Genomic DNA, 25,079 nt, shown 5'->3' with positions numbered 1-25,079 from the left:
AACTGTCCTCACAGGGTTTCCAAGAAGCAGCTGGTGGATTCAAATTGCCGACCTCTTGGTTAGCAGCTTAACCACTGCGCCACGAGGGCTTCAGCCGGAACATACTAAAAACTAGGGATGTATTTAATGAGCACCTACTGTGTGCCAGGCGCAGTTCTAGGTGCTGAGGATACGTCGGTGCATAAAGCAAGAAAAGATCTCTGCCCTCGTGGCTCTCTCTTCCATTTTTCTTTTAAAAATAATAAAAAAATATTCGCGGAGAAGCGTGCCCACGTGGCCTGGACCGGAAAAAACCTGGCTTCGCAAGGAGAGAACCAAGAGGCTGGAGGCTGGCGGGAAAGGATGTCAGTATCAGAAAGGTCCATGATCCTCCAAAAATTAGGGGCTGCAACAATCCCCAGAAGGAAGAGTTATTCTGCACCCCACTTTCCTCCCCTCCCTCTCCCCCACAGACAAAGGAGGGTGAACAAAGGATCATCTCCCGGGCCCCTGGATTAATGGGCCCTGGTTTGTTCTGGAAGCTGGTCTGAAGATTAGCCAAGGAACCAGAGCAGCCCCCCAGCCCCAGCCCGAGCAAGGCTGGCGTCGGACAGCCCGGGCGGAGTAGCAGCTGGGACTCAAAGGCAGGAGGCTGTCCAGGGCCTCTCCTTCGAGCATGTCCCCAAGGGCGCTGGTCCCGGCTGAGCGTCCGCGGAGAGCAAAGCTGGTCGCCCCGGGCTGCTGAGTGTTTGCGCCCAGGAGAGTGGTGGACCTGAGTGATATGTGGTGGCAGGGATCCTGCGTGTGGACTCACGTGAGGGGGCACAGTGTGGACGTGTGCGTGTGTTTGGGTATGTTGAAGGACGCAGGTGTTGGGCTCAGTGTGCACAAAGGGACAAGGACGCGTAGGGAGAAGGGTGCGCCCAGAATGGAAGCGTCTGCGTCTGCGTCTGGACGCACGAGGAGGCCAGGCAGCGTGCGTGTGCCTAGTGTCTACCGGGGCGCCAAGGGGACGGGCGCGGCGGGATTCCCTGTGTCCCGGACTGGGCGTTGTATATTGTGGGGGAGTAACTGCTTACGAACCCACGTTGGAGAGTGTCCTGGACGGGAGGGAAGTCCCTGCACTAAGACACTCGTGAATGTGCCCCTTTGTGTGTATGTTGGCTGGTCTGGGGAGAGAGATTGCAAACGGATTAACTTAGGGGGTGCCCCGCGCGTCTGGACTACTTAGGGATGCACTGTGAGGGATGTACGTGGATGCGGAGGGAACGTCTCTGAATCTGGGATCCTGGGAGGGAGGATCGTCTCGGCACTCTAGGCAAAGAGAGAGGAGCTTGCGCCCTAGGTCACTGGTTTCTAATCCCGGCCGGGGCGGGACTCGGAGGCTCCGGGGGCGGGCCTCGGGGCTCTGGAGGCGGGGCTGGGTGGCTCTGGGGGAGGGACCTCGCCGGCTCTGGGGGAGGACCTCTGCCGCTCTGGGGGAGGGGCTCGGCGGCTGCAGCAGAGCGCGCCTGGCCAGGGGACGCCTCCCCCGGCAGCGGCTCGCGCGGGCAATGCAGTGAGACCGGCCCGGCGGGAGAGCGGGCGAGCGCTGGGTTGGGGCCGCGGCCGCGCTGCAGAGATGTGATTCTGGTCACAGGCCAGCGGGAGCGTCGGTGCTGCAGGGCCGAGCGGTCGGTGAGTGCAACCCGCGCGGAGGGGGCGGAGGGCGCTGCGAGCCCCCAGAAACTTTTCCCGCCGTGGCCTTGGGAGGGTTGAGTGCTGCTGGCGCTTTTCTAATCCTCCCTGCCCCCCCAGTATTGAGTCGGCTGGAGAAGGAGCTAAGTGCCCTAGGGGGGACCACCACAGTGCGACAGGAGACGAGCCGCAGAGGACGGGGGGGGCGTAGAGGAAGGGGGGCTGGGGACCCGGTACAGACGGTGGGGGCTGTGTACCCGAACCTGGTGGAGAGCTAAGTCTGAGAGGGTCTGGTAAAGGAGGCTGCGAGCGACCACAGGTAAAGGGGACTGGGAGCATACGGGGTTCCGACGTGCCAAAGTGACCCGTCGTGTGAGGGGAGCGGTGGGCGGGTCTGGGGGCCGCGGTGCTAGCCTGTGGAGGGCAGACCACGGACTGGGCGGACGGAAGGGGCGCAGGGCCGGGCTTTGGGGGTGACCTGCCGCACCTCCCGCTGGGGGAGAGAGCCAAGCTTGGAGCCAGCCGGGATTGCGCACTACTGGTCGGGGTCTGGGGGAGGGGAGGAGGGACACACTGCGGACGCAGAGAGGCCGAGCCAGGACCTGGGGATAGGGGACAATTGGGGGCGGAGGGAGAGGGTGGCTGCATACAATGGCCAAGGAAAGGGGTTGGCATTTCTATTCCGGACGTTGGCACTTGGGCCGCTGACAATAAAGGCTACGGGGTGGGGGGGAATTAGCCCTGTGCTGAGTCCCCTCTTTTTCGGGGGCGCAAGCTCCCAGCTCCACGAGTGTCCCAGGCATCCCAGGTCTCTGCCGCCCGGGAGAAAGGGGCGCACTCCGGAGGAGCCGGCAACCTCTTCGTCCCGGGGGTAAAGCAGCTGGGGAGGGGGCACCGACCTTGCCCCAGAGGACGCCCCAGTGCAGCTCGCGAGTTCATTCTGCGGTCCTTGTTCCGTTACACCGAGGCCTAGCCAGCCCCCCCTTTCCCCTGGTTCGCACAGGAGGCGGCTGCTTGGAGCGCGGACAAAGGTCCCTGGAGTGTGGCGGGCAGCGGCGTCCCCGCCTGGGGCCCAGCCCACGCGCCAGATTGGCACCCCAACTGCACCAGGATGCGGGGGCACCCGATCAGAGCCCAGGAGGAGCTGGAAGTCCCCCCAAAGACGAGAGGAGGAAGGGAGGGACCTGGCACAAAAGCCTTGGCAGTTCAGTGGAGGACCCTTGATTCAGAAGTTTCTTTGGGTGGGAGTAGGGGCTTTGGAGACTTTGAGTTAAACTGCATGTAAATGACATGTAAAATAGAATGCAAATCGTCCTCTGCCGGTCTGGAGCCCTCAGCCCCGCCAGCCAGTCGGGAGCCCCCAGTGCCGCCAGTCCTGTGTCTGGACTGTGGATGAGCACTCTTTCTTATCTGTTCCTGCTCAAAGTCTGAAAAGGGGTCAGCTGAGTTGGGGAGGAAAGGAGATGGGGGGAGGAGGAGTTGCCACTTGGGGCAAGGGAAACAAGACCAGAGATTTCAGAGCGGTTGGAAACAAACTCAAAATCTTTAAGTGGTTAATTTGTTTTTTCAACAAATGTGCCATTCACAGAGCTGGGTACTGGGCCCTACAGTGTACAAAATGGGCAAGCCCCTGCTCCCAGGAGGAGGAGGCGAACAAACACAAAATAAGTAAAGAGCAAATAAATGTAATTTCCAAGTGGGATAAGTGCAGTCAGGATAATAAAACAAGGTGATGTAAAAGAAAGTGGCACAGGCGAGTGTACTAAAAGGAGACTGTTCTGGGAGTGACATTTGAGCTGGGTCCTCCAAGATGAGGGGCGGGTTACTGGGAGATGGGGGGCGGGGGGGGTGGGCCCAGGCCGAGAGCACTGCAAGGCAAAGGCTGTGAGGTGGGAATGAGCTCAGTGTATAGAGGAACTCAACAAAGGCCATTGTGGCTGGAGCTCCTAAGCAGATGTGTGTCGTGGGGGGAGGGGGAGACCAGCCACATCATGGTCTTTGGGGCCATGGAAAGGACTTTAGGTTTTACTCTGCTCGAGCCAGGGAACCCTTAGAGGAGTTTGAGCAGGGAAGTCACAGGCTCTGATTGTTAAAAGCTCCCCTGGCCTCAACAAGGAGACGAAGGGGCTCTCCCCTCCCTGCCTCTGGGGTTGGCGAGGCGCCGGCAGCCTCCAAGGAGCTCCTTTCAACCCATGGGGACCGAGTTGAGCCTGGCCAGCCTGTGAACTGACTGGAGGAGTGGCCCGGCTTTTTAAACCCACTCCCCGGCTTTTAAGCAGTTCTTGTCTGCCCTAACTGGTCCCCACCCAGAGCCCCTGACCCCCTGGTTTCCAACAAATGAGCGCCTCTGCACGGAGCTTCCTGGGGTTCCGAGTTTAGCAGCATTTTTTTCTCAGAATTACAGCCGGATAGGAATCCTCCACCCCGGCACGGGCAGCCAAGGATGCAATTTGCATTTAAATGATTGCTTTTATTTACTGGGTTGGAGCTGCTTTGCATACTCATGACTCACGGAGCTTCTGTTCTTTTGACCCTATTGACTAACCTATGAGGGATTTTTCATTTGAGAGCCCCTGAATAGGCTGGTGGTCTGGTCAGCCTGGGAAGTGAAGGTTATGAGATCTGTAACTTGGAAAAGATATCAGAGGGTGAGATTGCGGATCTGGGAAAGAGTTTAACGTCAGGAAACCTTCTAACAGTTTAATCCCGCCCTGCAGGAAATGCTCCAATGCTATAACAGGAGTGGGCTGGGACAGAGTGTAACGCTGGATTGCGTGGGGACAGGGGCTCCTCAGCCCCATTCTGGGCCTCTGCCAGAAATGAGGGATGGGGGGCATCATACTGAGGGTGCAATAGAAAGGCGTTGGAGTTGGGAACAGAGAGGAACGGGTCCTGGTCCCTGCTTTGCCTGTAAATTCGTTTGTCTCTGGCCAGGTTGCCTGACCTCTGCCTTCATTTTTCTAACCAGACAATGGGAGTTGTCTCTTTAAGAAGCAGGTGCTGAGTACTTTTTGTGTAGTATTTTGTTTTTAGTCACACCAGCCTTGTGAGGTCTGCACTGTCATTTTCCCCATTTTACAGACGAAGAGACAGGTTCAGAGAGGTTAAGCAACTTGTCCAAGGTTACATAGCTACGTAACTAAGTTCTGACTGAGTCCTCTACTCTGGGGTCCTTCTCACTATGATCTTACTCTCTCAACCCAGACCCAGTGCCGTAGAGTCGATTCCGACTCATAGCAACCCTATAGAACAGAGTACAAGGAGGCTGATGTATATACCCTGTGCCGGGTGTTCATCTGGGTATGTTGTTGTTGTGTGCCATCCAGTTGATTCCGACTCATAGCGATCCTATAGGACAGAGTAGAACTGCCCCATAGTGTTTCCAAGGAGCAGCTAGTGGATTCGAACTGCCGACGTTTTGGTTAGCAACCTGAGCTCTTAGGGTTAAATATACCCAGAGCTATGAAAAGGCCCGCCCACCTGCTCATTTTTACTTTCCCTTTCACTTTCTAGCATCCTCTCGCCTCCTTGGAGAAGGTGGGTTTAACATGCCTCTGATCTGCTGAGCTGGGAGGGGACGCCAGCGCTAGGGATGACTAGGTGGCCATCTTGGATCCCTGCTGGTAGCAGGCCAAGCTAGGCTGGTCAGAGTGGTGTGTTCCAAAGCGGTTCCATACATTTTGTATCTACTTTCACGTGGGTGGGTGGGACACTGGGGACACTGGTTCCCAAATGCATGGCTGGCGTCTGGCTCTCACTCCACAAAAGACCTCAGTTTCAGGGCACTAAGGCTGGCCTCGAACCCTCGGCCCAGGCCCCCACCAGAAAGCCACCTTCACAGCAAGGCTCCCACGTGGACCACCTGCTGCTGCAAACAGCATAGCTTGGGGGGTTGCCAAGGCAGCCCCCCAAAGGCATCTACCCTTCACACCACCTCAGGTACCTGTTTCCTCAGTGTGTGATGCGGGAGGTTACAAACCAGTCATGGACAAACACCTGGGTGCGCAGCCTTACAGCACCATCTCCATGGCAACCGCCCCTCCTGGAAAGCGGAGGCACAAGACAGGAGTGAGATCAGAAAAGTTCATGACCCAGATGAGGGAGCATTTGCCAACCTTTTTTATTTATTAAACAGACACTTTACGTAAGTGGTTACCGCGTATCAACTACTATCCTAAATGCTGTTGGTGTCATTAGTTGCTGTCGCGTGGATTCCTACTCATGGCATCCCCGTTCGTGCAGAGAACTGTGCTTCCTAGGGTTTTCAAGGCTGTGACCTTTCAGAAGCAGATCACCAGGCCTTTCTTCTGAGGCACATCTGGGTGGGTGAGCCTCCAACTTTTTGGCTGGTAGCCAAGCACTTAACCATTTATGCACCCAGGGACTCCGTTCCTAAATTTTAATTTATTTTAATCCTCACAGCAATCCCTTGAGGCGGGTACTGTTATCACCCCCATTTGCCAGATAAGGAAACTGAAGCAGGACGAGTGCCGGCTGCCCAAGGTCACCAGGTGCCAGCAAGTGACAGAGGCGAGGCGGGATTTAAACCTGGGAGGTCTGACTCCGAAGTTCAGGCTCTTCACAGGGCACTGTGGAGAGGAATAGGCTGGGGGAACAGACTGCACAGGTGGTCTCCACGCAGGCAGCCCGTCCTTCTCACACGAGGAGTCCTGCCTGCATTCTTTCCAGCCTCAGCAGGCCCCAGCTTGTGGAGAAAGGGAGCCTGCTTCTTCACCACCTGCCAGCGGCATTTGGCCCCTCCGCGGAGGGGGTGGTGTGTGATTCAATGCAGTGTATCTAAGAGCAGCTCAGTGAGTCACATTTCCACGAGCCTGGCTGGCAGCAAAGGTAATTAGTATGTGAGGCGAGTCTTGCGCGTTCGTTCACATTTATTCATTACTCCTTTTGAGGAGCCGCACGCCTGCATCCCACGGGTTTGTAGCCATATATTCATCTCGTCCCAATCGGCCCTGTCTTGCGCTGGCTTGAAACCTCTAATCTGGTATTATTTGGTGTGGGGTCCTGGAGAGCTGCCAGCCCTGGGTGGTGGGAGGCACCAGGTGGCTGATGTAGCAGGATGGGGCCTACTTGGCAGTGGGCACAGGGGTGGGAGGGGAAGCTGCCCGGGCCAGGGGCCAGGCTCCCCCTGTTGCATATCTCATTGCTTCTCCATCTTGGGGTACTTAAGAACCTCACCTGCAGGCTTGTTGAAACACAGATGGCTGGACTCACCCTGAGGGTCTGTACTTCTAACAAGGTCCCAGGCATCAAACTTCTACTTAAACCTCTCAGACCCTCAGTTCCCTCATCTGTAAAATGGGAACACCACAAATGTCGGGGTGACCTGAGGATTAGAGACTGAGTTCATCAATTCATCCAGCAACTGGGTCATGACCCTTCCTATGGAGCAGGCACTGGGGAACCAGCAGAGAACAAGACAGACCCGGGCCTGGGGATGGGCGAAGCAAACCAAAATAGGAATAACATAATTGAAAAGTGTGGCACAGGCTACAAAGACAACAATCAAAAGTACTGAAATGGAGAGTAACGGGGGCAGGGGAACCCGATTTAGATAGACTGGCCAGCAAAGGGCTTGTCAAGTGACATTTCTAGAGCCCTGGTCTGTACTGAGAACTGAGTGACAGTAGTAGGATTGTTTGCCTCTTGCTCCCCCACTTTCTAGCTCTGTGACCTTGAACAAGCCGGCTGAACTTGCTGTACCACAGTGTCATCTCCTATAAAACGGAGCTAGTAATAGTACTCACCTCACAGGTTTGCACAGATTATAAGATGTTGCTACGCATGAAGTGCAGAGAAAGGTGTCTGGAATATGCAAGAACAGTAAGAGTTAATGATTATTATTGTTGTCGGAGTCCCTGGGTGGTACAAATGGGTAACTCACTCAGAAATGTAAATGACTGGCTAACTGAAAGGGCGCAAGTTCAGATACACCCAGAGGTGCCTCGGAAGAAAGGCCTGGTGATCTGCTTTCAAAAATCAGCCATTGAACACCCTATGTAGTGCAGTTCTACTCTGATGCATGAGATTGCCATGAGTTGGGGCTGACTCAATGGCAACTGGTTTTTTTTGTTTTTTGTTGTTGTTGTCACTCTGGCAGTAATAGATGACCCTGCAGGGCAATTCTGAATCTCCCAGAAGCCCTAGATATAAGCCAGACTCAGCTTCATTCTGTGAGGCAGTGTGTAACCCCTAGCCCCACCATCTGGGAGACTGTCCTATGCAGTGGGGTGGCTGTCACCTTATGGGAATCCTTAGCATGCTAATTACCCCCTCTTAAGATAACCAAACCCCTTAAAAGGCCCCTAGCAGCCATCAGTTGCATCTACATGCCTAAATATTGGCATTGGGTAGGGAGGACTTTCTGGAAGAAGGGGTCCACATGACTTGGGAGGAGTATTAGGACTTCTTTATTGACAGTGACAGATACTCAGCTCAAACTGGCTTAAGGCAAAAAAGGAAAATGAATTGGGTGCTGTAACCGCAAAGACCAGGGTATCTGGCGTCAGGCATGGCTGAATCCAGGCATTCAGTGGGAATTGGGACTCTGCTCCATCACGTAGCTGTTTCCTCTGGGTGAGCTTTACTCTTAGCCTTACTTCCTGTGGTGGCAAATATGTCCTTCTCCAGCTCCGGGTCTATATCCTTCTAGCTTATCAACCCCAGCAGGAAGAGAAGACCTCTTCCTAGTTAATTCTAGCAAGAAATCCTAGGGATGATTCTTATTGGTCTGGTTCAGGCCATGTGCCTGTCCATGTGCTAATCACTGTGGCAAAAAGTGAGATAAATGCTCTGATTGGCCAGACCTGAGTCAAGTGCCCATGCTTGGAGTTAGGGCTCCAAGTTGCTCTCCAAAGAAAAATCAGGAGCTCTTTCCAAAATGGGAGGGGAGAAGCGGATGCTGGGCAGCAAAAATAGCAGCTGTTCCAGAAAGACTAGTGGGTTCTGCCTTCAGGAATGAAAGCAGAAAGCAAAAGTGTGTCCATTTCCCGTGTCAGGAAGGAGGAGGGAGCGAGAGACCTGGGCCAGGGCTATAAAAACTCTGCACAATTTCAGAAGCTTGGTCGCCATTCTGGTGTTTTCATCATCCCCATCAGTTTCTTGCTATGGTTGGAAGGCCAACCAGGAAGGGGTGGGAGTGGGGAAATAGAGTCCCCATTTGCAGCTAGGCTTGGAGAGAGGAGATCCCTCCATGAAAGTGAGTGGAGGCAGCTACTGATGAAGTAAAAAGGCTGAATTCTTGCAAGGAAGGAACATGGAGGCAGGCCTGGGGCTCAAGGCCCAGCTGGTTTCCTGACATCTTTCCCATCAACACTGTCTTTCAGTGTCTAGACCAGCCCTTCTCAACCTCAGGGTGTTGACATTTTGGAATGGATCATTTGTTGGTGTTGGGGGCCGTCCTTTGCATTATAGGATGTTTAGCACCATCTCTGGTCTCCACCCTCTAGATGCCAGTAGTAATTGTGACAACCAAAAAGTCTCTTAAAAAAAACCCAGATCTAAACCAGTTCCTATTTTGATTCCAACTCATGGTGACCTCATGTGTTGCAAAGTAGAACTGTTCCATAGGGTTTTCAAGGCTAAGACCTTTTGGAAGCAGATCACCAGGCCTATCTTCTGAGGCATCTCTGGGTGGGTATGACCCACTAACTTTTGGGTTAGTAGTTGAGAATTTAACTGTTGCCAAATGTCCCTTGGGCGTCAAAATCACCCCTGGTTGAGAACCGGTGGCCTAGGGGTACGTGCAAGGATTGATGAGGCTAAGATTTCAGAAACACATTCCTACCTGTCATTCGCCCAGCCACCCTCAAGACCTGTGTGACCTAGAGGGGGGATATGGGGGGTGTTTCTTGTGTTACTTGCGTTTGCCATTGATGAGATGTCTGAGGGAAATCCATTCCAGAGTCCCTCTAGTGTGTCTGTGGGCTGATGGCATTTTGTTCAGACACACCCAGTTCTTCAGTTTTGATTCCCAGTGTGCTTACAGGACCTGGTAAGGAGCACCTCTGTCTGGGACAGTGTTTTTCCAGAGGGTGGTACCCACATCCCAATGAGTATGCAATATGAGTTATGGCAGGGAGCAATTTAAACATTTTAGGAGATAAGTACATTAATGTGCTAATTTTTTTTCTAAGTGAGTCGATTTAAAGGACTCAGTGAGCCAGTTAAGTAAATAACTACATAGATGTGTGTCTACAGGGCATAAGATACTACCATGGCAGGCCGTGACGGCGGAGCAGTGTCATGTTAGTGATTAGTGACTGGACCTTGGGCCAATTACCAAGGTCTGGGGTGAGTCCTCATCCTTAATTTGCTTGAGCAGGATGCTGGGATGCTTGTATAGGGGCACCTCTTGGCTTCACCATCTAGTCCAAGTCTGCTGAGTTGAGAAGTCAAAATCCTAGCTCTTAAACCAAACTGTAAGGACCAACTGCAACTTCAAATCAGTGTATTATCAACTTTGTTCCTCTCTGCTCCACTTCTGTTCTGTCACCAGCTTCACAGGCAGCACCTCTTCCTCTGACCCTAAGCACCTGGAGCGAGGTCAGAGCTCTCAAGTTAAAAGGCACAGTCCTCCAGACTGCCAAGTCTGCCCAAGACCAAAGATGTCAGCTGCAAGCTTGGGAGTTCCCAAAGCACCCCCACTTCTGACCTGCTGGTTACAAATTAAAGGGCTCCCTCTACCCCCTGCAAGATACCAGCTGTAAACTCAGGGGTCCCCAGCCCCCCTCCCACTGCTGACCTTCTGGCTCCCACTTTTCCCTCAAGCTCAATAACTTGCTAGAATGACTCACAAAACTCTCGGAAAATGGTATACTTAGGATTACAGTTTTATTACCGCAAAAAGGATATAAATGAAGAGATGCACAGGGTGAGGTCTGAGAGGGTCCTCAACATGGAACTTCCATGTCCCCAAAAGGGATGTGCTGCTCTCCCACATGCACCGATGTCTATCACTAACCAGGAAGCCCATGGAGCTTCTATGTCCACAGCTTCTATTGGGAGTCTCATTATATAATTCAAACACCAGTCCTTTCCCTGAGGTCCTTCTGATATCACAAGGTGATCACAAGATTGATATTACTTGGTGGGTCTTTCTGGCCTGGCCAGCCCCCACCTGAGTCACCTCATCAGCATAACCTCTTAGGCTAGGTGTGGTCTGGAGCCCTCATCAAAGACACTTATGATTACTGGGAAAATTCCAAGGTTTTAGAGGTTATCTCTCAGGAACCAAGGATAAAGATCAAATTCTTTGGGTCAAGTTAATTTTAAACCCCACACTTGCCTTCTCTCATCTACCAGCAAAGGATACAGTCTCTACAATATCAGGCCACTTCTCCTTCGGCAGCATCAATGATTTATCCCTGTCGATGGCCTCACGGCCAAGGCAGGATGAGAGATGCTCACAGGCTCCTTGTAAAGGAGCAAAGAGGGAGGTGGTCAATACTGCATTTACTTACGGAAGCCCCAGGGACGCTGAAAGCTGCTGAAGCTGCCGGCAGGGTGGTGATAGGCAGTAGGCTGGGGTGAGATGGAAAGGAAGTAAGCATCTGAGTAGGGGCCAGGCTCTCTTCCAAAGAAAGGAGTTGGTGGCATTGCGGTAGGGGGAGAGCCTGATGAATAAGTCTTTCGTTCATTCAGTACTTGCTTTGTGCTGACACCGTGTGCTAATACTTGAGTCCATACCAGTGGTTCTCAACCCAGGGGGATTTTGCTCCCCGCCCCTCGCCCCCACCCTCCCCACACACATATACTAGGGGACATTTGGCAATGTCTGAAGACATTTTTTGTTGTCATAACTGGGGGAGGGGTCCTACCAGCATCTAGCAGGTGGAGACCAGGGATGTTGCTAAACATCCTTCAATGCATAGAACTGCCCTCACAGCAAAGAATGATCCAGCCCCAAATGTCAGCAGTGCTGAGGCTGAGAAACCCAGGTCTACACTGATGAGCAAGGCGATGCCCCTGCTCTTCTGCATCTGACAGTGTAGAGACAGGAGGGGAGGGGAGAGGAAGACCAAAGCAAACAGGCAAAAAACTACAGATCCCATTAGAGCTAAGAAATCGACAAGGGGCTCAGGTAGACAGTAACGGGGTGTGACCTTGGCCAAGGTCTGAGCTGATGACATTAGCACCCAGACCAGCGAGGGGAGGAGCAGTCTTCCATGCAAGGAGGGAAAGGGGGTGTTCTAGGCAGAGGGAGCAGGAAGGGATGAGAGGAGACTTGGGTTAAGCCATTGTTGTGGCTGCTGTCTGGAGACCCACTTCAGCAGGGGCAGGAGTGAGGGTGGCCAGGACGTTCCTGTATTTGGGACCCACAGTCGATTCTCCTTATTTGCAGTAGTTATGGTCTATATATAAGCCCCACGACCACTGAATTAGTGAATATTGGACCAGCCTTGTGCATCGGTTGGCTCTGATTTTTCACTGCTTTGTGTATATGCCCTTGTCTGCAAATGACCGCAAAACCACCTCGATTATTGATTTTGAGGTTACAAATACATTTTAGCAAGTCAATGAATTCACAAATTTGGAATCTCCGAATAATGGGGGTGAGTTGCACTAAGTTTGAAATGCCTTTGAGGCCTCTAAGAGGGGGTGTTGGTTTGCTTCTAGGAGTTGGGTCATGTGGCCTTGGGCAAGTGACGTGCCCTCCTGGAGACCCTGTTTGCCATCTGTAAGTTGGAGATCACGGTAGGGCCTCATAGGATGGATGTGAGAACCAGAGGTGTTGATTCCTGTCAAGTTCCTGGCTTAGAGTAAGCTGGGGGTAAATGTTTGTGGTTATTACTGAAAGGATGAAACGTTACTCCCTTTTTTTTTTTTTGAAGGTGTCAAAGATAGCACATAGTATATAAAAAAGGGTGTACAGAGAAACTGAGTCTCCCTCCTACCCTGTCCTCCAGCCACCTGGGGATGATTCCTGGTCGCTAATGAGGCTACCGTGTGGGCAAAGGGGACTGCTGGGCCAACATCCCACCTGACAGCTGGAGGCCCTGCCTCTCGCCCCCACAGAGTTGTGGCTGCCCCTTTAGATGGGAATGCCCTTTCTGTTTGCCACACTCCCCACCATTCCCTATTGCTCCCAGACCCAGTCACTGTAACATAAATACCCTGGCTCCTTGGAGGTGTTTGAGTTTGTAACTCGTGTACTAGATGGATGCAGAGGACTATGACGTGCAGTGTCTTTTCTTGCAGTTGTTGGGGTTCACTGCTCCAGCCAAGGGTGCAGATAGGAGCTAAAGTGGACCTCCCCCACTCTGTGAGGGGCTGCACTGCCTGGAGTAAGGGGTGCCTTTTCCTAATGCGTCCACAGGTGCTACGTGGGCTAAAAGACCCATTGTCGTGGAGTTGCTTCCAACTCATAGAGACCCTATAGGACAGAATAGAACTGTCCAGTAGAACCGGAAATAGGATTTGCAAGCCTGTAAATCTTTATGAAAGCAGACTGGCACATCTTTCTCCCACAGAGTGGCTGGCAGGTTTCAGCCACTGACCTTTTGGTTAGCAGCCGAGCAGAGCACTTAACCACTGCACCACCAGGGCTGCTCCAGGTGGGCTAGCAGGTTTGAAATAAGGTGGGTCTTCTAAAAAGTCTGGAAGGTGGGAGACTCACGATGAATTGGTCTTTCTCTCTTTTCCCTGTGCCCTCTTCCCGGCGGCTTTCCTGGACTTTTAGTGAAATCAGAGAGAAAGATGAGGACCCACCATGCCCTGGCCTTCCTCCTGTTCTTCATGATTGCCTCCGGGGCCTCCGAAAATGCCAGCACATCCAGGGGCTGCGGGCTGGACCTCCTCCCTCAGTACGTGTCCCTGTGCGACCTGGACACCATCTGGGGTATCGTGGTGGAGGCGGTGGCCGGGGCAGGTGCCCTGATCACACTGCTGCTGATGCTAATCCTCCTGGTACGGCTGCCATTCATCAAGGACAAGGAGAAGAGGGACCCCGTGGGCCTCCACTTCCTCTTCCTCCTGGGGACCCTGGGCCTCTTCGGGCTGACGTTTGCCTTCATCATCCGGGAGGACGAGACCATCTGCTCAGTGCGCCGTTTCCTCTGGGGCGTCCTCTTCGCGCTGTGCTTCTCCTGCCTGCTGAGCCAGGCGTGGCGCGTGCGGAGGCTGGTGCGCCATGGCAAGAGCCCGTCAGGCTGGCAGCTGGTGGGCATGGCGCTGTGTCTGATGCTGGTGCAGGTCATCATTGCCATCGAGTGGCTCGTGCTGACGGTGCTGCGCGACGCAAAGCCAGCCTGCGCCTACGAGCCCATGGATTTCGTGATGGCCCTCACCTACGACATGGTGCTGCTGGTGGCCACCCTGGGGCTGGCCGTCTGCACACTGTGCGGCAAGTTCAAGAAGTGGAAGCAGAACGGGGCCTGCATCCTGGTCACAGCCTTCCTCTCTGTGCTCATCTGGGTGGCCTGGATGACCATGTACCTGTTTGGCAATGCTGAGCTGCAGCAGGGAGAGGCCTGGAGGGACCCCACCTTGGCCATCACCCTGGTGGCCAGTGGCTGGGTCTTCGTCATCTTCCATGCCATCCCTGAGATCCACTGCGCCATTCTTTCAGCCCCGCAAGAGAACACACCCAACTACTTTGACACGTCACAGCCAAGGATGCGGGAGACGGCCTTCGAGGAGGACGTGCAGCTGCCGCGCACATACATGGAAAACAAGGCCTTCTCTATGGACGAGCACAATGCAGGTAAAGTGGATGCCACCACTGGGTTAGGCTCTGGGGCCCTTCGTCCCAAAAGGACTCTCTTCTTTCTCTCCAGCGGGGACACGTGATCCTCGGGTACAGTCCTAAGCAGACCAGGGTCCACAAATAATGACCCCGAGATGAACTTTTATTTAGTTTTTTTTTTTTAACCAATTGCCAACTAATTTAATAGAAAATTCCAGATTTCTGACTTTTATAAAGTCAGATATGGCAATGCTGGGCCAACATGACTTGGCAGCAATTGCCTGGAGGCCCTGCCTCTCACTGCTCACAGAGTTGTGGCTGCCCCTTTGGGTGGGAATGCCCTTTCTGTTTGTCACACTCCCCACCATTCCCTTTTGCTCCCTGGCCCAGCCACAGTAACATATTCATATTCATTCCTTGGTTCCCTGAAAGCATTTGAGTTTGCAACTTGTGTGCCAGGTGGATGCAGGGGACCATAAGGGGCAATGCTCTTTTCCCTTTTCCCCCACCTCAGTCACCATGAATGTAAGAATTTGGACCCTGGAGTCAGATGTCTGGGTTCAATCTTGGTTTGCCCATTCCTAGATACATGGCTTTAAACAAATTCTTTTACTTCTCTGAGCCTCAGTTTTCTTTATCTGTAAAATAGAATCTTCCTTATAAGTTTTGTGAGAAGCAATATAGTGAGTGTAAAGCCCCTACAGTACCTGGCAGGTAGTATTTGAGTCTTGGTGTGGTTCCCTGAAAGTGGAGCCTGAGACAAGGGCTTGGATGCAGGTAGTTTACCTGGGAGGTGATCCCTCTGCAAGGGAGAGGGCAGAGAGAATGAGGCCGGGGAGGCAGAAGCACCGGAGTGGTACATGAATGAGCTGGGAACCACCACAGGCAGCTGGGGCTCAGTCCTGCCAGGAACCCTCTGAGGATTCATGTGGAATTAGTCTTAGTGTTGACCCCCAAAGGACAGGGGCTGGGGCATTTATCCACCAACTCCTGGCTCCCACTGTCATTAATATCCCCAATAATTCTGGTGAATGGGCTGGATAAGTACCCTTGGCTTTGAGGTGGATACTGTGTGGATACACAGGACTGGTCACTGCTGCAGGAAGATTCTAGATGAGCCGAAGGGACGCAGTAAAGGCACCCATAGCACCTGCTATAGGCGATTACAAAGCCATCTCTTGGAATCATTACTAAAGAGTATAGACTAGCATCCCAGTACTGGAGCTAAATAAAGTGCCTTTTCTGTTACCTGAAGCCTTATCAGGGACTACAATAAGAGCATTAAGAATAATAATAGTACTTATTATCAGGAGTAGTATAAAACTCAAACCAAACCACTGCGTTGGAGTCGATTCCGACACATGGCAGCCCTGTGTGTTACATAGTAGAACTGAGCTCCATAGGGGTTTCCTGGCTATGATCTTTACAGAAACAGACTGCCAGGCCTTTCTTCTGCAATGCCACTGGGTAGGTTTGAACCACCAATCTTTAGGCTGGTAGTTCAGCGCAAACCATTTGTATCAGCCAGGGACCTTTCAGGAGTAGTGTGTAGTTGTTGTGTGCTGTTGAGGTGATTCCAACTCATAGCGACCTGACAGGACAGAGTAGAACTGCCCCATAGAGTTTCTAAGGCTGTGATTTTACAGAAGCAGACTGCCACATCCTTCTCCTGCAGAGTGGCTAGTGGGTTCGAACCGCTGATCTTTGGTTATCAGCTGAGCATTTAACCACTGTGCCACCAGAGCTCCTCAGAGTAATATTTTAAAGAAAACCAAGCCTATTGCTGTCAAGCCAACTCTGACTCATAGTGACCCTATAGGACAGAGTAGAACTGCCCTACGGGGTTTCCAGGGAGCAGCTGGTGGATTCCAGCCACCGCCCTTTTGGTTAGCAGCCCAGCTCCAAACTCTCTGGTCCCCGGGGTCACCATTATTGAGCACTGTGTGGCAGGCACTGTTCTAAGGGCTTAACCTACATTGTCTCATTAGTCCTCACAACCACTCAGTGAGACAGGTACCATTCATTATTACCCCAATTTTATAGATGAGTAAGTGGAGACTCGAAGATGTTAAATCCCTTGCCTGAGGACATACAGCCAGGAGGTGGCCCATTCCACACCGTCAGGATTCCTTGTTTAGTGCCGCTCACCCAGGTGCCTGATGCGTGGGCAGTGCTCAGCAGCTGGTCATAAGATGAAGTCAACCCTTCTGTGTAGAGTGGCCAGACCTGGAGAGCCGTGGGCCACACACTATAGGCGGTGGGGAGCATGTCGAGCCTTCAGCTCCTCCAGGCCCCCAACATCCCTCCTTCCCACCGGGGGGGTACCTAGCTTCCTCTGCACCCTGCCTCCTGGCCAGACCCACAGGAGGGAATCCCAGTGGCTCCGCTCCTGGCTAGGGCCGGGGCTCCTGGTGTAGCCTTTTTCAGAGCTGCTTCCTTCTGACCAGAAAGCCTCAGGCCAGCAAGCCCGTGTTCGGTGGGAGATTTGGCAGGGCTGTCAGCATCAGCCCAGCCGGTTGGGCTAGCACCCTGGGTTGCCAGGAGAAGAGGGTGGGGGTCAGGATGGGGATCATCCCCAGGAGTCCAAGGGCCCTGCAGAGGATGTGCTGAGCAGAGACCAGGGGTCTAGCTCGTCCCTGGGGTCCTGGTGGAGCCGCCTCTTCCCCGGCTCTGGAGCAGGATCCTTGTAATCTGAGACTCATGGACTCCTCTTAGGCCTCAAAAGTTCCGGGAACTCCTGAAATAAATTGTCATACATTCGTTGTTTTCCCGGGGAACTGGCCTATCGCTTTGTCAGATTTTCGAAGCCAACTGTGACCCCAGAAAGGTTAAGAAGCAGTGTTGTTGAAGCATGATAGTCTGATTTCCTTGGCAGTGAAGCTAGGTGGGGTGCCAGACTACCCAAATACTAGGATCCGAAAGCAAGGAGAGCATCTCTACTAAGTGTTGACTGTGCCAGGGACCATTCTGAGACTTTTAGGTGGCCAATCTCATTGAATTCCTACAATAACCCGAACAGGTAGGTTTAGGCACATTGAGCCCTGGTGGCACAGTGGTTAAGAGCTCACCTGCTAACCAAAAGGTCAACAGGTCGAATCCATCAGCAGGTCCTTGGAAATCCTATGGGGCAGGTCTACTCTGTCCTATTGGGTTGCCGTGAGTCAGAATCAACTTGACGGCAACAGGGTTGGTTTTTGGTTTATTATCCCCATATTGCAGAAAGGAAACTGAAGCACGGAGAGGCTAAGTGACTTGTCCAGGAGGCAGAGCCAGGCTCTGAACCCCAGGGGACTGGCTCTAGAGCCTGTAGGCTTAACTACTCTGCCACGGAATTACCCTCCTCTTCTTACAGCAGTTCGAGTCCGCCATCTCACCTGAGTGTCAAGACAGCTTTGTGCCTCCAGAAAGACAGAGATTGTTAGACCCAGTAGACAGAGAAACGACACTGAAGCCCTAGATGTCAGGCACCCTGTTCACAGTCATGCTACCAGTACACAGAGGCCAGAGAGGGAAGAGTGCCTTTCAGAATCTCACTGTATGCATCCTGTCTTGGAGCAATGCAACCAGTATTTATGTGTTCCCATAAGATCCAGGAATCAAAGGGATCTGGGACCTCAGGTCGGTACAGCAGTATTGGGGCTAGCAAAGGGGAGTGATAGGGGCTGGAGGAGCTGAGAGGGGCCTGCACCCCCATTTGTTTCATATTCGGGCACATTCCAAAGCCAAGTACGTAATTTTTCCACCCCCCTCTTGGTTTTCCAAAACAAAAATTGCATTATTTTTCCTTTCTGATAAAAGATCGATAATAATCATGTAGAAGGTTCAAGCAAGTAAAAATAATAAAAATGGCACCAAATGCCATTGCCCAGAGGCAGCTACTGCTAAGGGTTTGCTCCAGTCTTACCAGACATCTCAATGTGCGTGTGCACATGTGCACGCACACACACACACACACACACACACACACACACACACACACACACACAGCTGCAGATTAGGGTTACCTGGGCAGCTTAAAGAACTTCACAATGCCTCCCTGCCTCTCGTTTCCTAAGTGTGACCTTCGGCCTAGATATTTTTTTAAGCTCTCCGCATGATCCTAAAATGAGGCCAGGTGGAAACCACTGGTTTAGGTGATGCTCTGCACTGTGCTTGCTTAAATCAACATTATACCACAGAGACCTTTCCCTGCCCGTGACTGCAAAGCTGCGCTCTCCTTTTAATGATGGACAGCTTTCCACTATGCACTGTAATTTATTTTTCCAGTCTTCAGTTGGAGAGTTGTGAAGTACCGTCAAGTCAATCCCGACTCACAGGGACCCCATGTGGGAGAGTAGAACTGCTCCATAGGGTTTTCTGGGCTATAATCCTTACAAGAGCAGATTGCCAGGTCTTTCTCCTGCAGACCCACTAGGTATTCCACTTACTTCTGGCTTTCTGCTGTTACAAACAAGGAGCCCTGGTGGTACGACAGTTAAGTGCTTAACTGCTAACTGAAAGGTTGGCTGTTCAAACCCACCCAGCAACTCTGTGGGAGAAAAATCTGGTGCTCTCCTTCAGTAAAGATTACAGCCTAGAAACCCTATGGGGCTGTTCTGTTCTGTCATGTGGGGTCAGTATGAGTCAGAATCGACTCAAGGGCACCCAAAAACAGCAAAAACAATGATTATAAACTCTGCAGTGAATGTTCTTGTGCATTAAATCAATTATCTCCTTGCAAAAACTTCCTAGGTATAGGTCAGAGTCTGCACATTACATCCTGAGACAGACTGTCCCCCAGAAAAATGAACTATTTTACCATCCCCCTTTAACAATTGCATGAGAGCCCTGTTTCCCCACCTCTTCACCAACCTTGGAGCCCCAGGGTGATGCGAACAGTTAACACACTCCATTGCTAACCAAAAGGCTGGTGGTTCAAGTCCACCCAGAGGTACCTTGGAAGAAAGGCCTGGCAAACTTCCAGAAAACCAACCATTGAAAACCCCATGGAGCACAGTTCTACTCTGACATATATGGGGTCTCCATGAGTTGGGGTTGACTCAACGGCAGTTGGTTTACTGGTCCCCAACTTTGGGTGTTGTCAGGCTTTTTTTTTTTTTTCCAGTAGCCCTGTTTTGGATCCTCCCAAGTATATCTCTACTTCTCCATTTTGGAAATAAAAAAGATAGCTGAATCACTCCAGAACCAAAATTCACATGGGGCCAGGAAGGGTGGGCCTCAGGCAAGGCTAGTTGTTAAGGCTCACACATAAGGGCTAGATTGGAGTTCTGGCTAGCACTTGCTTTGTCCAAGACACCCTTGTTTTGCTGGCTGGGGAACCTCCGGGCACATTCCCTTGCCACTGTGAGAACAGCTGTTGGCATCTTTGGTGCTTACCTCAGCAAGCTTGTATTTTAGGGAAGCAGGCCCCAAGAAGGAAGGGCCTTACCCTGGAGCTCTTGGGTCTCAGAATAGTCAGTGCTCAGGAGCTATGGTTGGACCTCTTTCTCTTGGAATTTTCACCTTCCTGCCAGCCTCTCCGGCTCTGTCTCCTTGAGAGTATCCCCACATCCTCATGAGAGGGAAAGGGCCTTCTGTGGGCTGACATGTGCTCTACCAAGCCCCAGCAGCCTCTGCTCCCTTATTTCCTTCCCCCAAGTGAGACCCACAGGGATAGAGGACCTCACCAGCCTACTGCTTATTACTAAGCATCAACAAGGCATGAGGTATGTGATAAAAGATTAAAATACACTGAGAGATATAGCACCTCGGATCACATCTTGGAAAGCGTTAACAAGGCACATTAAATGTTCACCTTTCAAAGGAGCAAGAGAGAAAAGTGTTCTTTCCCTCTCCTAGGATTTGGGCTGTAAGATCTCATTGGGGCCAAGGGCTGTTTAAACACTGGCCCTCTGCTTCCTGGAGGAAGGCTCTGAATTGGTGTCTGGGGCAGAGCCAACCTAGCCATACAGGAGAATGCTAGCATTTGACTTACGAACTTTGATTCCTGTAGGGATACCCTTATGAGTAAGCCCTGTTTAGCTTTTCAGAACTGATCCAGGTCATGGTGGGGTGTACTTAGTCAGTCTGGCTTCTTGCAAGTAATATAAAATCCAATTTGAATTGTCTCAAGCAAAAAAAGGAATGTTTTGAGGTAACAGTTTCAGGAATGGTTCGATCCAGAAGGCTCAAGCAATGACAGTCCATCTCTTGACTCTGTTGGTATCACGGCAACCCATAGCTCTAAGCTTGCATTGAGTCCCAATAGAAAAGAGGTCCACGTTCCAGGATGCTCAAGCAAAAATCCCAGGGCTACCTCTGATTGGATCCGATTGCCCTTCCCTGAACGAGTCACTGTGCCCAGGAAAATGTAATCTCCCCATTGGCCAGGCCTAAGTGATGTGTCCTCCCACCCCGAGGCCAGGAAAGCAGGCAGTTCTAGCCAAAGCGCAGGGGCCTAGAACTGGGGAAGGGTGTCCACCAGAAAAAAGTTACAAATAGCCACTACAGAGAGGAACCCTCTAGCTGGTCTCTCCACAGGTGGGCAGGAGAACCAGCTTTTGTCTCTTCGAAGAGAAAGTGTTTGGAACAAGATTCTCCCACCCCAGCAGGCTCGGTCTCTGGTGTGTTTTTGGTCTTCCCTCTCTTAAGCGGGTCTAGGCTAGGAATTGAGAAGAAGTCAGAGTCCATGGATTGTCTCCAGCCCATCCTGATGCTGCTCCCCAGCTCTACTTCTCTGTGCCCCTGGACGCGTACCTCCATGCTCACTATAGTGTGTAATGAGCTGCTTGAAGACTTGGAGATGCCAAGGCATAAAAGGTTTTCCTAAGTATGCCTTGGAATATGTGTTCCCCATCCTGCCCCAACCGCTTCGGTCCAGCCCTACCAGTTGCTGTTGAGTCAGTTCTGACTCACGGTGACCCCACATGCATCGGAGCAGCACTGTGCTCTATAGGGTTTTTGTTTCTAAAAAATATTTTATTGTGTTTTCGGTGAAGGTTTGCACAGCAGTTTAGGTTCCCATTCAACAATTTTATAGGGTTTCCAGTGGCTTTTTTTTTTTTTTTTGGAAGTAGGTCATCTGGCCTTTCTTCCAAGGCACCTCTCCAGGGGACTCAAGCCTCCCAATATTTTGGTTAGCAGCCGAGCATGTTAACCATTTGCTCTACCCAGGGACTCTGAGCTGTCCCTAATGTCACTTAAACTCAAGTTCCTTCTAAGTAGGTAAGTGTGATGGTAAAAAGCATAGTATCAGCAGTAGATATAGTGTGATGGTTAAGAGCACGGATTCTCCGCCAGGGTTCAAATGCTGGTTCTGACACAAGCTGTGTGACCTTGGGCAAATTACTTCACTTCTCTGTGCCCCATGTAAAAGGGGACTACTAAAACTAACCTATCATGAGTTTTTTTGTTTTTTTTTTTAAATCATATTATGAAAATTCAGTGAATTACTGTATATAAAGTACTGTTCACAGTGCCTGGCCTCTGGATGGTACTCTATGAAGGTTACCCAGAGCATCAGGAATTATGGCCCCTGCCTCAGGTAATTTGTAAAAAAAAAAACAAAAAACTCATGTTCTCTTCTTCTTGGCCAGAAAAGTGACTTCCTTCAGGGAAGACTTTAAGTGAGGCTTTTCTCAGCAAAGTAAGATGAGTGCTTCACTGAGAATGAAGATGGTGACAGTGCCATCCCACAGCTGAGTGAGGCTTGTGTTTCGATTTGGCTTTTCTTTATGAAAAAGGAAATTTAAATCCCTAGAAGTATAGCAAATGAGAAACCACTGTGTAGCCACCTCCAAGAGGTAGAACTCGCTAACAGATTTTGCCATCTCTGCTTCAGTTCTCTGTTTATTCTTATTTAGAGAAAAACCTCCATGTGTGGGGAAGTCCCTCTGTCCCTGCCCTTTCACTTTGTGACCAGGACAACGCTATCATGCCCCTGATGCCCCTGTTCTTAGGATTTTACACCTCTGTGTGTCTCTAGAAACAGCATCCAGTGTGAAAGGGCATGGTGTTGCAGTTTGCTAGGATGGCGTCTGTACATGAGTTTGTCACAGGAGGCCTTCTGAGGGATGCCGCGGTGTGTCCTTATCCGTGGCCTGCGGGGGCTGCGTGGGGAAGAGAGCCCAGGGTGGCAGCTCAGCCCTGGGCCTCCTTTCCTCCAGAGCAGCCTGATCCCTGAACTCCACAAACTTCCCAGCCCCACAGAGAGCCCGAGAACAAAGCCCCTTTGTGACTTTTGTTTTGAATCAGGCTTGTGACAAAGGGGAGGAACGAATTGGGGGTGGGTGACTGGAGAGTGGCGTTGATGCAGGCAAAGAAAACAGAGGAGAAAAATTGTGTCTCTTTTTTGATGTTGTGTTGCCACCCCTCCCTGTCCCTCCTTCAGCTCTCCGAACAGCGGGATTTCGCAACGGCAGCTTAGGAAACAGACCCAGCGCTCCGTTCAGAAGCAACGTGTATCAGCCAACCGAGATGGCCGTTGTGCTCAATGGTGGGACTGTAAGTATCAAGATGTGATGTTTTGGCAGGAAGCCTAAGAGTGTACAGTGTTGGGGAGCAGCTTCGTCGGGGACAGACTGCTCTAGAAGGCTGCGATGTGGCCTGCAAGACAGCGGCTCCAGTCAACACCCCTTGCAGCTAGAATGCATGCCACGCTTAACATATTTCTTCTTTCCCTCTCCGCCCCCTTTCTGCACGCATGTAAAAATCCACCTCTACTTAGCTTAGCTCGTGGAGATTCATTTCAGAGAGCCCGTGTTTCTTGAGGGCTCTTGCAGCCAGTGTCAGTTATCTAGGTTTCACTCTACATTTCCCCTACTGTCACCCTGGGAGGTGACTTTTAGGGAAAGCCCAGAATTAGGCAGCCCTGGCAGATTTTGCTGACGTCCAATCTTGTTTAGGTCCCCTTCCCTGTACCCCCCCGAATCTGTGTGCGCAGCTGGGTACAGAGCTCCGTACCCTTCACCATCCCCACTCCTAGGAGGCGTCTTAAGAAATTGAAACTGTTGCCATTTCTCTACCAGGCACACCAAAAAAAAAGGGGGGGGCTTACTATCTGATGCCAAACAGACCTTCAGAATAATCGCCATCGTTTCTGTTTTGTCTCCGTGGAATGACATCGTTTTGTTCCTCCAACAATCCAGAAACGCACTCTCATTCCCACATTTACTTTCCCCACGTAGCTACATGCTTCTTTCAGAAATGACGCATGAGCCAGTTTACCTGTGTAAACTGGGCTTCCATTCTTTCTATCATGTGCCAATTCCATAACTCAACCCAAGCATTTTCTCCTGATGTAAGTCAGGGATGGTCTTGGACCTCTAGAGGGAAATCCTGATTTATTTGGGAACTGAGATTTTCGGGGCCCTTGGAATGGCATGCTAGACATGGGTTTGGAAAGGGCTAAAAGACAGACTCACAGATTTGCATTCTTGAGACTTCCTGCTATCCACGGGGCTGGTTTATGGTCAGGTGCCAAGAAAAGTAGAGCCCCTGACTCAAGCATTTGGCCTGTGTGTCATCATAAACACGGTTAGGAAAGTGCCCATCAATCACTTCTAAGCCCTCCTGGTCCCTTTTAGGACCCTGTGCCTGAAATCACCACAGACTTAGAGAAGTGAGTTTCTGGGTCAGGAAACTTACTTTCATTAGGGTTGGAGGATTCTAGAAGAAGGGAGATGACCTTCAGGAAAACAAGAGGGGCATCACACACAATGGCTGCTGGTTTTCTTGGGGGCTTCTTATTCATCCTGTCTAGGTAAAAGCAAGTTAACTTATCTCTGCCACTGTTAATGAATCAGTTTCTATGTTGACTTTGCCAAGGACAGAGTTCTTAGTGTGTTATCCTTGTTTCCAGATCCCAACTGCTCCGCCAAGTTACACTGGAAGACACCTCTGGTGAAAGACTTTAAGTTCCAGAGAATAAGAATCTCTCTTACCGATTTTATTCCCTGGCCATGTCTTTCTGGAGGGAGAAATCAGTTAACAGTAGCCGCACAAGGCCGCCTCACAGCCAGGAGATTTGGAAATCCTAGCTAAGGGGATTTCTTGTAAATGTGAACACTGCTGAACCGAAAAGCTAACACCAACTGCCCTCCCCCCACCCGCCACACACACACACACAAACACATAATACCAAATCAACCTCGGTCCCCGCAAACTAAAGCAAAGCTAATTGCAAATAGTATTAGGCTCACTCGAAAATGTGGCTGGGAAGATGATTTCATCCTCTGGGGGTTGAACAGAACCAAATTCACAGCCGGTGGGCTAGGCTGGTGTTGGTAGAATGTCAGGGTCCCCCAACCTCTCAGTAAGTGCTCCATCTACGTGGCCTCTGGGAGATGACCCTTTCGTTGAGGAGTGCTGGTGGGCGCTTTCCCACCAGCTTGCCTGTGGTTTGCACATTTCGGGGGGTCAGGAGCAGTTAAGGCGGGTATGGGTTAAGTCCAAGACCAGGCCCAACTGAATCATGGGGTAAGCTTTACAACCAGTGCTGGTGGAAGGACCCGGGCATGTGCCAAAGAAGAGAAGGTTATGCGGGCGTTTCATATGACCATCACATTTAGAAAATGGCGGCCAGCCACTGTTCCTTCAGTGGGCCTCTTCCCTAGTGCCTATGGCAAGCAAGCAAGCCCCGCCCCTCCCTGGTAGAGCTGCGGAAATACTCTGGCGTGGAGCAGCAGGCTGAAGACGGCTCCACATCTTCATTTCTTCTCTCCATCATCTCTCCCACTTCCTG

The 25,079-nt window shown here is 51.5% G+C and overlaps 1 protein-coding gene across 1 annotated transcript; it reads left to right on the top strand.

The window, feature by feature from the left end:
• The first annotated feature begins 1,530 nt into the window (after positions 1-1,530).
• Positions 1,531-25,079, top strand: GPRC5B (G protein-coupled receptor class C group 5 member B). The gene is made up of 4 exons (XM_010598425.3): positions 1,531-1,656; positions 13,355-14,377; positions 22,728-22,840; positions 24,198-25,079. The coding sequence occupies exons 2-4, from the start codon at positions 13,372-13,374 to the stop codon at positions 24,240-24,242; spliced, it is 1,164 nt and encodes a 387-aa protein (XP_010596727.1). The 5' UTR covers positions 1,531-1,656; positions 13,355-13,371; the 3' UTR covers positions 24,243-25,079.

The sequence above is a fragment of the Loxodonta africana genome, chromosome 12, assembly GCF_030014295.1.
Source record: "Loxodonta africana isolate mLoxAfr1 chromosome 12, mLoxAfr1.hap2, whole genome shotgun sequence".
Taxonomy (NCBI): domain Eukaryota; kingdom Metazoa; phylum Chordata; class Mammalia; order Proboscidea; family Elephantidae; genus Loxodonta; species Loxodonta africana.
The sequence above is the reverse complement of the archived record's forward strand: the minus strand, read 5'-3'. Positions and strand labels throughout refer to the sequence as shown.

What these genes read in the sequence shown, in the direction of transcription:
- GPRC5B (XM_010598425.3), top strand. Translation starts at nt 13,372, where the DNA reads ATGAGGACCCACCATGCCCTGGCCTTCCTCCTGTTCTTCATGATTGCC. An exon ending in TATGGACGAGCACAATGCAG is followed by an intron (nt 14,378 to 22,727) that starts GTAAAGTGGATG and finishes TCCCTCCTTCAG; the next exon opens with CTCTCCGAACAGCGGGATTT. An exon ending in TTGTGCTCAATGGTGGGACT is followed by an intron (nt 22,841 to 24,197) that starts GTAAGTATCAAG and finishes CCTTGTTTCCAG; the next exon opens with ATCCCAACTGCTCCGCCAAG.